Source organism: Primulina eburnea, chromosome 4 (genome assembly GCF_022965805.1).
Source record: "Primulina eburnea isolate SZY01 chromosome 4, ASM2296580v1, whole genome shotgun sequence".
Taxonomy (NCBI): domain Eukaryota; kingdom Viridiplantae; phylum Streptophyta; class Magnoliopsida; order Lamiales; family Gesneriaceae; genus Primulina; species Primulina eburnea.
In genome coordinates, this window is record NC_133104.1 from 45,328,341 (window position 1) to 45,340,503 (window position 12,163).

Here is a 12,163-nt window from a genome sequence, read left to right on the forward strand (position 1 = left end):
GTATTTTATATGACATATCTCTTATTTGTGTTATCTATGAAAAAATATTACTTTTTATGCTAAGAGTATTATTTTTTATTGTGAGTATCCATAAGATTGACCCGTCTCACAGATAAAGATTCGTTATACCGTCTCACAAAGACATGCTTACTCACTAAATTAAGTGTAATTTAATTTTATCAAATGAAATCTAAACACGACATTCACATCTCAAGCGACATTATCTCTTCCTCCGGCGGTGTAGCTTAGAATTTTCCATTAATTAATATCTCTCCTTAATTAACTCGAACTTTCTTTTCAAACGAAACTATGAAAAGCCGGCTAAAACCGTGTCTTCCCGTCTGTCGTTTATGGATACTCCAATCTACCAAAAATCGAACCTTTTTCCAGTTTTTGTTTCTGTTTGTAGCTCCTTAACTTAAACGACGTCCTGAATATTCTTCTTGTTTTTCTTACACATTTGAAATCTTATCTGTTGGACAAATTTTCAATCCAACAACTTAGATTTTTTTTCCAGATTTGATATTTCAGGGAGGTAATGGGTTGCTTTCCTTGCTTTGATTCGAAGGAAGAGGAAAAGCTCAATCCCCATGAGGAGAGTGATGATCGCAAAGATATCTTTCCCAAGATCCCTTCAAATCTATCGAAATTATCGTCTGGTCAGCGCCTTCGTTTTAATTTTTGCGCTTTTCTCTGTTTTCATCTATGTGCTGTATGGTTTTTGCTTGATTTTTGTCCACCAAATTTATCTGTGTTGAGTTTGATGTATAGATCCCATGATGTTAGACGCAAAGTTCGATCGGCCCTCTCAATATGAGACCCTCTCGTTTTTGGATTATTATCTCTGTTTTTTTTGTTATCGTTGCTTTCTCTCCAGCAAAAAATGTAATTGGTGGTGTGGTAACTCGTGATTTTATATGCATGACAAACGACTATAGAGAATTTGTTGATAATTATGCTCTTTTTAAAATAAAGTACAAACTTTGGTTCTGTAGATAATTCAGATTTCAGTGGCCTATGTTTTGACAGTAAGAAATCCCCGATGAGTATATTTTTTCGAAAATCCTGGTGTCTAGCTAGCTTTTACTAGCACTTAAAACACAGCGAGAGGAGAAAGTGTGCTTGAAGGATCTATCTTTGGTTTGGTTGCAACTTGCAGGTGCTGATAGACTAAAAACTAGGAGTAACATTGGGGTCAAGAGCGAGCCATCGGTGCCAAAGGACTTTCCTGATGCCCAGATTGCTGCACAGATTTTTACTTTCCGTGAGTTAGCCACAGCTACGAATAGCTTTAGGCCAGAATGTTTCTTAGGGGAAGGAGGATTTGGACGTGTGTACAAAGGGAGGCTTTCAAATGGTCGGGTAAATTGTTTTCGACTTATGCTAATGAATGGATATGGATGTTGAAATGCTATGAATTTTGCTTTTTCTGCCCAAACGGTTTTATTCTCAGGTAACTAGTACTTTAAGATATTATAGGCACAGAAGCCTTATCACGGTTCCACAACATTGTTATATGAAGTGATTTTATGACTTTGCAAAGGTTGGAGGTTTAGTTAATTATATCGCAAGCAACATGGAGAACGGGCTTCAGAGAAATAACGATAACTCACACTAATCTAAAACATTTTTTCATTGCTCGTGTAGGTTGTTGCTGTCAAACAGCTGGATAGGAATGGGGTTCAGGGCAATAGAGAATTTCTGGTTGAAGTTCTCATTCTTAGCCTTTTACATGATCCTAACTTAGTGAATTTGATTGGTTACTGTGCCGAAGGAGAGCAGAGGCTTCTTGTCTACGAATTTATGCCCTTGGGATCATTAGAAGATCACCTCTTTGGTAACTTTTGGTTTACAGAATTGTGCTTCAGTTTGTCTATTTCCACATAAATTTTGGGCATATTTATTGCCCTTGTGATCATTCTCGGTTTTAGTATGCCCATTCAAACTATCGATTAGACTTGAATGAATCTTTCCCAGATCTTCCTCTTGATAAAGAGCCATTGGATTGGAACACTAGGATGAAAATAGCAGCTGGTGCTGCCAAAGGGTTGGAGTATCTCCACGATAAGGCGAACCCAGCTGTGATCTATCGTGATTTTAAGTCATCCAACATTTTACTTGACGAGGGATATTTTCCGAAACTATCCGACTTTGGACTGGCAAAATTAGGTCCCACAGGAGACAAATCCCATGTGTCCACACGAGTTATGGGAACTTATGGATATTGTGCTCCTGAGTATGCCATGACTGGACAGTTGACAGTGAAATCCGACGTTTACAGTTTTGGAGTGGTCTTTCTAGAACTCATCAGCGGACGCAAAGCCATCGATAGCAACCGCCCACCAGGGGAACAGAATCTTGTGTCATGGGTAGAAACTTAGTTTTTTTTTTTTTAATAACAATGTTTGGGTATATAAAATATGTGCGTATGTCAACTTTGGTCTGCATTTTTGGTGTAATACAGGCACGGCCACTGTTCAACGACCGCAGAAGATTCGCTAAACTGGTGGATCCAAGGCTTGAAGGTAAGTTTCCAATTCGTGGGCTTTACCAAGCGCTAGCAGTGGCATCCATGTGCATTCAAGAACAGGCTGCTGGTCGTCCGTTGATTCGGGATGTGGTCACCGCCCTCTCGTATTTGGCGAATCAGCTGTATGATGCAAGCATAGCATTTGGTCCTAGCAGCAGAAGTGCAGCGGAGAAGGATGATAACAGAGGCAAAGACGAGAGTGGGGGGACATTACTGAGAAACGAAGAGGGGGGATCTGGATCAGGACGCAAATGGAACTTGGAAGGATTCGGGAGGGAAGATTCTCCGAGAGAGAACACAAAAATGTTGAACCGAGATTTGGAGAGGGAACGAGCTGTTGCTGAGGCTAAGATGTGGGGTGAAAACTGGAGACGACAGAATGGTCAGGGAAATTTCGATGGACACAAGTAGTTGCAAGGAATGGATGGATATATGCAATGTTGTGATATTTTCAATCTTCGTATTTTCTTTTGTAAACAGGAGAATGATGGATGAATCAAATTCCGATTCAACCAAGTATAGAAGATTCTTTTTGAAAAAAACACAACAGAGATTCAGTTCTAACATTAGCAAAATGCTCACACAAACGAAAGCTTTGTTTATGTTATTATTATTATTATTATTATTATGATCAACATGTAATTAAAATGGTGGTTTGCTTGAATTTTTTTTAATGCGTGCATGGATAATCATATTATTTTAAAACATATGCTTTGTTATCATTTGGATCAATTAAATGTACGAGGACTACCATGAGAATGGCTTTACCTGTGTGTTCAAAATATATGAATTAAGTAATTTTTATGCAAAATACAATGGATTTTTAGTAAAACGTAAACAGATGAATATTTTTATGGAGTTTCCAATTATTAATTAAACACGATAACTTTGGCTATTTTAAAATCTAGACGAGATGTTTTACAAAAATGTTAGAACTATGTCATGTTAGTCTACTCGATCATACCCTGACGACATTATCCAACATATTCATTCAATTATCGTAAGGGAACCACATGTGTGTTTTTTTTTTTTTTTTGTTGCTCAACAATGGGGTTTTTTAAATATAATTTCAAAGTTATTTTACTTATATTTCTTTCATCTGCTGCAGGAACTGCAAACAGATTGCGTGTTTGGAATCCAATTGAAAGAAAGTGGGCAAGAGGCCTTTGTATTCTGTTTTTTCAGATAATTGTATTTGGGATGAAAAGAGGTCCAAACCAGTGACTAAGGTTTATTTGCATAAGTTATGATGAATATGTGTCGAGGTTGTCCGTAAAATTTCCCGATCCTATAATGCTGTAGCACTTCGGCATTTTACATGTAGCCTCGTTTATCAAGATTTTAGATCGAAGCAATGTTGAGGGATCTGTTTTCGGAAATACAAGATGCGATGGTGTCCTGATACTGTTTTTGTGATTCTCGAGGTCTCGCTGTTAGCCTGCTTATATTCCATGTTCTTATTGTTCCCTCAACTTCACTTCTTAAGTGCTACCCACTCCAGAATGACACACAACTTGTCACACCAGGCCTACTTCCTCGTGATGAACGGTCTTCCCTTCATATATTTGCATTTTTTGAACATTGATCGTTTGCTGGGTCATTTTTTTTTTAAAAAAAAAAAATTTAATTTTTCTTTTACTGACCAGATCTTCCTTATTTTGGCTCTCGAAATGAAACAGCTTCAGAGGCGGCAAATGGAACACTAACTGGTCGAAGAATAGACCTCACTATGCCGATATAACTCAGATGCATCCCACCATTCATTACTCACATCATGCGTACATTTACTGTCACAGGAACATCCTCTAATTCGTAGAAAAATTATTACGCAGTTGTTTTAAAGAAAGCGAGGTGGCTCACAAAATTATGCATATCAAGTGATGAAACAAATATGTACAAGCAGTATAAAATCCGATATTCAACTGTAATCATTACCATTCACCCCTCCCATCGAAGCTTCAAATGCCTTGACAAAACGACCTTTGACTCGTTTCCTAGTATCGGCTCTAGCTTTTCTTGATTCATACCGGATATGCTTATCATATCTATTAACATATGAAATAATAAGAAACATCGGACTGGATTCTCGCGTTGAAAGAAAAAGAGATGAGATAACTTACCTCCTATTTTTCTTCTTTTCCTTGTATCGTTGCATAGCATTGCCTCTGTTCTTCGCCAGGAGCTCCAAATCGGCCTTGGTTATTGCAGGAGTCACACTTTCGCACTTAATCAAAATAGATTGATCCGTGAACTGTATATCTTTCAAACCACTAAAACATTTGGGTTTATTTAAACATGAGCCAGACGAATGCTTCGAGAATGGTAAGTTGCTCTCGGATGTTGCAGGCCCTCGGCTAGATGTAGGAATTCTCGAAGAGATCTATGTTTCAATTTTACAGTGATATGAAAATAGAGAGTGGGTGATAAATTATGCTGCAAGTTCAAGAAACATCCAATCATGAAGTTGTCTTACGCTAAGTGGAATCATATCATCGTGTGCAATCAAGCAGTCAACTCCAGATTGCTCCACGCCTCTTTTCGGGGCCCCTTTCAGTAGTTCACCGTAACATTTGACGGTGTAGAGCATTTCACTTCCACCAGCTTCTAATTCTAGTGCATTTGACTGATCCTCATGGCCCCTCAGCTGCCCAAGATTGAAGTCCCATATCTATAAAATCAAATGCAACTTAACAATACAAGTTTCTCGAGAAGGAACAAGCATATCATCACTTAATGAGATGGTTTGTTGTTTAGATCCAAAAAAGAAGCAATAAGACGGTGTACTTCATTTTGTAAATGAACCAAACTCTCGCAAATTACTCGTAGTTAGACTAGATACAAAACTCTTCCTAGATCGTTCGTTAAGCTTATCAAGCTCGATTCCGAGCTCAACAATTTAATCGAACCGAGCTCGAGCTCATATCTTATCTGATCTCCTGAATAAAAATGTTGTCTACAAATGTTCGACGAGATAAAAAATGAGCTTGTTTGAAAAGGTCGAAAATGGTCTTGTTTAACGAGATCGAGCCCGCTTAACGAGCCAAACTCGATACAAACTAGTTAAACATGATAAACAAGCTATTAACGAATCGAACTCGAGCTATTCGCAAGCTTAATGATTTCAAAACTACTTGAGCCTCGTGATAAAATCTCAAATCGAGATTGAACCAAGCTCAAACCTATATATACCATGAACAAGTCGAGCTCGAACATGATATTGTTCGGGTCAAATCGACTTGTTTACATCCCTTATAAGAAGCATAAGCAAAATATACAACACGCATTCAAAAAGAAGACATATAAGTGATCATCTCACGGTTATGATGGAATACTAAGAATAAAATAACCAAGGAAAGCTTGTTCCTTTTAATGAACATTTGTATATGTTAGATATCTTATTGAAAATTGTATATAGACTTGAATAATCAATCATCTTCTTTGAGCTAGTTTTTGAGGACGAATTTCATCAAGTCTCAATCTTAATCAGACCTAAGGTTAAGTCATAATTTCAATCTTAACATGATATCAGAGTCTAGCTATACCGTTATTACCGTCATGTGTTGGACTGTCTAGAGACATCCCGACAAAGTAAATATCACATTCCAATTGTTCATTCACGGGCATGAAGATGGTCGTTATGACTCACACTGACCGGATTAAATATTTGAGATTTGTATATATAAATTTACTAATTTAGACGATTTTCTCAATGAGTTAACTTTGGGGTTCAAATAGTCAAGTCTCAATTTTAATACAGTGTCTTCTGAATTCCATGTTTCATATGTTCATTATTTAATGCGGAGGGAAGCAATTGTACTAAATAAAAACCTGGGTGCCGGTGTTCCACATCACGTTCCCTTCCACCCTCGCATCCGCATTTTGCTGCTTATTACTATCTTGTGGCTGCTCCTCGTAATATTGCTCGTGGCCCCAGGCGTCGCCACTCGGAGTACTCGGTGCTACCTCGTCTCCGTCGCTGCCGTCTTCCAACATCGTCAATAACTGTGTCAAAATCACCTGCTTCTGCTTTCCACAGCTAGGAGTTTTCCTCTTCGACGCAGAAACCGTATAACTAGCGTTAGGCACCATGAGCTCCTCCAGTAAACCGCCCCACCCAAATGACACCGTTCTTTTGTCCTGAAGCTCCAGACCCCAACCGGCCGCCAAATCAAAAACCGAGGGGCACCCCGAGAAGCCCTCGACAGGAGCCCGCTGGTGGGAGGCGGTGACAGCGCATGCAGCATGAGCGTCCCAATCGCAGTCCTGGCAGAGCACGAGGTTGTCGGTGGCGCATCGTACGGCGGATGGTTCGGCAGCGCAGTTGTCGCAGATCTGGGAGCGGAGATGCTTCTTGGATAAAGCGTTGGCGGAGTGAACTTGGTGGTCGCAAGGCAAGCAGAGCTTGGCGGAGTCAGCTCGGCAGTAGAGTATGGCGACCCGGTCGCTGCAAAAATCACAAGCCACCACCATAGCAATTTTGAAATCGAGAAAATCCCAATTCTGTGTGTCGAACTGAACTAGAACAGGAAACGGAACACTCGATATATTATAAATAATATTCACAACATCTCATTCTAATATAAAGTTGAAGAAATCAAAGATACTATTTAGCCGATTTATTTATTGGTAAACAAAAATTTAAAACTTAGGAGCATAATTTGAAAATAAATAGATAAATATATATATATATATATATATAAATTTGACCAAATTATATATGAATTTGTTACCATAAAAATCTTACTTTTGTCCAAATTTGGTGTATTGAAATTTCACGTGGAGATAAATGTAATTGATGAAAGAGAGATCAGTATTGTTTACTAAATCATCAATTGAGTATTTTGTAAATATATAATTACCCCAAAATCAAATTAAATGCAATTAAAGGCTTCTTTTTCTTTTATTTTTTTATTTTTGGTTAATACAATATAAACAATAAATAAAGAGATAATTATGTTAGCGTGTGGACCATAAAAAATACATTACATCATAATTAATTATTGAGAATAAAAAATAATCACGTGATTGCGGCTCCCAAGGTAGAATTACGTCACGCCTGACATAATATTTATGTCCTTTTTGGTCAATTCCTTCATTCACTTTTTTTTTTTTGGACGGGAATTCCTTCGTTCACTTTTATAATATTATTAATAATGATTCTTTTTAACACCGAGACATATATATATATATATATATATATATATATATATATATATATTATAATTGGATTTTAAATTTTAATAAATCTAACGATGATTATCATATTAAAAATTTTTATATAAAATTAAACATAAATTCCACATAGTTTAATCCAAGAAATACATTTCGCATCTCGTTCATTTACGGGAAATGATAATATATATTTTGAGTGGCGTTACCTAGTGGGCTTCGCGTTTAAAAAAAATAAATAAATGTCGGTAGCATAACTAAAAGGTATTTAATTTATTAAATTAACAAATTGTTTATATTAGCTTGCATATATAATTGTTTTAAAAATAATTTATCTCAATTACGTATAAATTCTCATTTTAAATAATACACTTATACACTTACCGTTGTATACTACAAATCAATTAAAAATCATATTGCCCATAACAAATTAGTATTATTCAAAACATCTAATTTGATAAAAATAATTGGATAGGAGTTTAGGCTCAATAACCTTAATATAATATGCTCATTAGGCTCATTATAGTGTAGGTAAAATATTTCGTTTTAAAAAAAAATTCGAAATATTAACCGAGCATCTAAAAAGTCCATGTTTTCTTCAAAAATCAATTATAAGTTTAAAATACGACTCGACGCGTAAAAACACCTCAAAAAAGCACCATTTTTTAAAATACATATAGAATATGCTATACATTAAATAATTAAAAATAACATTTATTAAAAATAATCTTTATTTATGGTCTCCGGTCTCTGTTCCTCGATTGTGTCTCGAATACCTTTAAAATACAGTTTTATGCATTCTAATACAAAATCATATTTTGTATCACGTCACAAATTGAAAGATCAAGCTAGTAAGAAGAGAAATTAGTTTCATTAATAAAGGATTTAATAGTCATTACATTGAGTTTGAACAGACAATTGATTACATAATTTTACCAACAAATATTCCATTTTTAGACCAAAAAAAACCTTATCTGAAGACAATGAAAAATTCATATTTGTTTAAAAGCGAACCAGACACTAAGTTCTTTCGAACCTCCGACACATACAATATATTGTTGAGAGTCAGTTTTTTCCCTACGTCATCTTCAAGTTTACTTTTCTCTTGTCCCTTTGATATCTGAGGTATAAAAATTTCCCATTAAATTTTTTTCATTATTCTCCGATTCATCAAGAGATGCAAATATGTTCGTATTGGAGAAAACGTGATGGGTGGTACCAGTATAGATACACAGATCCCTTAGATTCGACCCTACCAAATTCACTATAGAAATAACAATGCATAGGTTCATATTTGAAAGATCCTTAGACATGTTTTCCACAATATTAACCTCATGATTTTTTTTCCTAGTCTTTTGCATTAGAAGGCTTGTGATTTGGACCGCCACAATTGTAGCACTTCTCACAAAATGTTTTCTTGAACATATTTTTCTTAGATCCCAACTCGGAATGTCCACAAGTAAATTTCTCTGTCTTCGAGTTTTGTCTTTGTTCGACAATATTGGCCTTAGCCATAATAGCATTGAGAAACCTTCTTTCGAATACATCGTTTTTTTCTTCAATACGAAGCCTAACAACTAATTCCTCCACATTCATCTCATTTCGTTTGTGTTTCAAATAATTCTTGAAATCATTCCAAGCCAGAGACAACTTTTCAATAATAGCCGTCACTTGGAAAGTTTCACTCAGCATAATGCCCTCCGCATGAATATCATGCATGATCACTTGGAGTTCCTGAACATGACTGATCGTCGTTTTGGAGTAGACCATTTTGTAGTCCCAGAATCGGCCAACAAAAAATTTCATGGCCTCAACATCCTTGATTTTATATTTTCTATCCAGAGACTCGCACAATCCTCGAGCGTATTCTTTTCACTATACATATTATATGGCGACTCAGTCAGATCATTCATTATATAATTTCTACACAAAAAATGTGAATGGTGTCATGCATGAATAGTGTTAGCAGTCTTTACATCTCCGTCAACTTCAGCTGGTTTGGGAGCATCCTCTTTGAAGAACTTGCTATATTCAAGCTGGTGAGATAAAAAGAACATCTTTTGTTGCCACATTTTGAAATTTGACCTGTCGAATTTTTCCGACTTATCAGCATAACTCACGTGCATCGTACCAATAGGAGCAATGACCTTGATAACTAGGGGAGTGACATTTAGCACATTCAAGTCATTAGTCATATCTCGCAAAAAAAAGTCACGTAATGAGTATATTAAATATATTGTAAGATTATTAACCAAAATAATGAAATCAATAATACAGGACATGAATGTGATTATTTGCAAACAAAATTTTCAACTTGATTAGAATAAAAATTCAACCTCAGACACAATCGCAGCGTTTGGTACTTGGGATAGTGGTAGGATAACACTTGTAATCAAGTGTTTGGTATCATTTTAAGGCAAGCACTTATAACCCTGGGCCCGGGAAAATCCCACTGTTCCAACGTGAAAAACCAAGATTTCAATCCCCTTTTGTTGAAGGTATTGCTTGTCCCAGTCGCTACAGTACTCTTGACAGCCTATTTTTTTTCCCCAAATACCCTTCGCCCTACTTAAACCAAACTTCCCTTAAAGAGACCCATCTGCTATCTTGTAATGAAATGCGTAGCCGTCGTCTTCAGATGAGCTTTACAACCGAATGACCATTGAAGTCCTCTTCCAACTCGCAGACTGTATCTGAATTGCTCCAAATTACCAGGTAATTTTTGTGGTGAAAGAAATTAACTTAACCTGTCCTTGAATCTATTGTATTTGTTACAATGGAAACTACCATAACCAGTACGCGAAGTTATTTCTAAAATCGGAAATAATAGATTTATCTGATGTACATTATTACCTTTTTGAACGCACGGGAAGGACGACGGCAACAGAGCATTGACACCTACTGTTTTGTTTGTTAGTACTTTTTACCTCCCGCCTGCGTTTTTCCTCAATTTTTAAGACAGTACTTGAACTGCACAATTTTGATCTGTTCAATTGTGATCAAATGCATATGTTTCCACGCAATTGTCGAAGTGTATCATTGGCCAAGAAGAGTTCCCTTTACTAACTGTTGTTTTAATAATTTTCTTTTCACATTCTGCTACTGTGAATCTAAATTTGAATGTGTTCTCGTTGGTTTACTGTTGTCTCAAGATGGACATGAAACGTAGAAAACTTCTACTGCTTATAATGGTACAACAAATATTGTTTACAAATTTGGTGATGTTGTGTCTTCTAATCCGACGACGTCCGAGGATGGTTGCCCGTCGACACCGTGGCACTCGTAATACACCTGTTTCGTACAGCATGACACAAAGAATCAATGCTCAGTTTTGCCATCTGAATATGATTATTGATGCGGGTGATGTTCAATGTATGTTGAACTTGAGAATGAATCGAAATGCATTTGGAAGGTTGGCTATCTTATAATGCATATAGGAGGACTAACAGATTCTCGGTATGTCCGCGTCCAAGAGAAGGTTGCAATGTTTTTGTCTGTTTTGGCACACCATAAGAAAAATCGGGTAACCAGGCACGATTACATGCGTAGTGGACAGACAGTCAGCTTACATTTCCATGAAGTTATGCGTGCGTTGTTGAAGTTGTATACGCTACTTCTTGTGAAGCCTACCCCTGTGGATGAGACATGTGACAGCGAACCGTGGAAATGGTTTGAGGTAATATTTTGTTCAAAATTTGTTTTATTGTTACATTGTGGACAAACTGTGTTTTATTTAAGTAGTGTCTTAGTTAACAATACTGACCTCTTATGGTAATTTTTACAAGGGTTGTCTAGGTGCATTTGATGGAACTCATATCGGCGTACACGTTCGTTCCATTGACAAAGCAAAATATAGAACCAGAAAAGGAATTATTGCAGTTAATGTTCTGGGGGTTTGTGATCGAAATATGAACTTTATTTACGCTCTGACTGGTTGGGAAGGATCGGCCGCCGATGCAAGAGTTTTAAGAGATGCATTAACTAGGGATGATGCATTCAAGGTTCCAAGAGGTTATTTGTAAATAAGATTCTTCTCTACATGCTTTTATTGTTTACATACAAAATTTTGTATCAATTTCACCGCTAATTGTTCCTGGTGAGACTACTTGTAAGTGATTTTTACTTATTCTGCAGGTTCTTATTATCTCTGTGACAATGGATACGCTAATGTGGAGGGTTTCTTGACTCCGTATAGACGCGTAAGATATCATAGGGATGCCTGGGGCAATCGTGCATCAGCGCCACAAGATCACAAGGAGTTATTTAATTGGAGGCATTGTCAAGCAAGAAACATTATTGAAAGAGCATTTGGTTTGTTGAAAAAGAGATGGGCTATCCTTCGAAGTCCTTCATTCTACCCCTTGCATGTTCAAAACCAAATAATTCTTGCTTGCATTCTATTGCATAATTTCGTCCGTAATCAAATGCCTGACGATCCTTTAGATGAATACGAAGAAGAAGTTG

General features: G+C 36.7%; 2 protein-coding genes across 3 annotated transcripts; one reads left to right on the top strand and one right to left on the bottom strand.

The window, feature by feature from the left end:
- Positions 1-268: 268 nt before the first annotated feature.
- On the top strand, positions 269-3,165 carry LOC140829557 (serine/threonine-protein kinase PBS1-like). 2 transcript variants are annotated; one of them, XM_073192868.1, is made up of 5 exons: positions 271-659; positions 1,160-1,362; positions 1,648-1,837; positions 1,978-2,369; positions 2,465-3,165. In XM_073192868.1, the coding sequence occupies exons 1-5, from the start codon at positions 539-541 to the stop codon at positions 2,939-2,941; spliced, it is 1,383 nt and encodes a 460-aa protein (XP_073048969.1). In that variant the 5' UTR covers positions 271-538; the 3' UTR covers positions 2,942-3,165. The 2 variants fall into 2 exon arrangements, with proteins under 2 accessions (XP_073048970.1, XP_073048969.1); XM_073192869.1 differs by having other exon boundaries at positions 269-1,357.
- A 903-nt stretch (positions 3,166-4,068) lies between these two features.
- LOC140829558 (zinc finger protein CONSTANS-LIKE 14) lies at positions 4,069-7,092 on the bottom strand. The gene is made up of 4 exons (XM_073192870.1): positions 6,359-7,092; positions 5,004-5,198; positions 4,651-4,910; positions 4,069-4,575 (listed from the first exon to the last, which is right to left on the bottom strand). The coding sequence occupies exons 1-4, from the start codon at positions 6,998-7,000 to the stop codon at positions 4,449-4,451; spliced, it is 1,224 nt and encodes a 407-aa protein (XP_073048971.1). The 5' UTR covers positions 7,001-7,092; the 3' UTR covers positions 4,069-4,448.
- Between the last annotated feature and the right edge of the window lie 5,071 nt (positions 7,093-12,163).

What these genes read in the sequence shown, in the direction of transcription:
- LOC140829557 (XM_073192868.1), top strand. Translation starts at nt 539, where the DNA reads ATGGGTTGCTTTCCTTGCTTTGATTCGAAGGAAGAGGAAAAGCTCAAT. An exon ending in TCTATCGAAATTATCGTCTG is followed by an intron (nt 660 to 1,159) that starts GTCAGCGCCTTC and finishes TGCAACTTGCAG; the next exon opens with GTGCTGATAGACTAAAAACT. An exon ending in ATTAGAAGATCACCTCTTTG is followed by an intron (nt 1,838 to 1,977) that starts GTAACTTTTGGT and finishes AATCTTTCCCAG; the next exon opens with ATCTTCCTCTTGATAAAGAG.
- LOC140829558 (XM_073192870.1), bottom strand. Translation starts at nt 7,000, where the DNA reads ATGGTGGTGGCTTGTGATTTTTGCAGCGACCGGGTCGCCATACTCTAC. An exon ending in TGTGGAACACCGGCACCCAG is followed by an intron (nt 5,199 to 6,358) that starts GTTTTTATTTAG and finishes TTGATTTTATAG; the next exon opens with ATATGGGACTTCAATCTTGG. An exon ending in GAAAAGAAGAAAAATAGGAG is followed by an intron (nt 4,576 to 4,650) that starts GTAAGTTATCTC and finishes ATATGTTAATAG; the next exon opens with ATATGATAAGCATATCCGGT.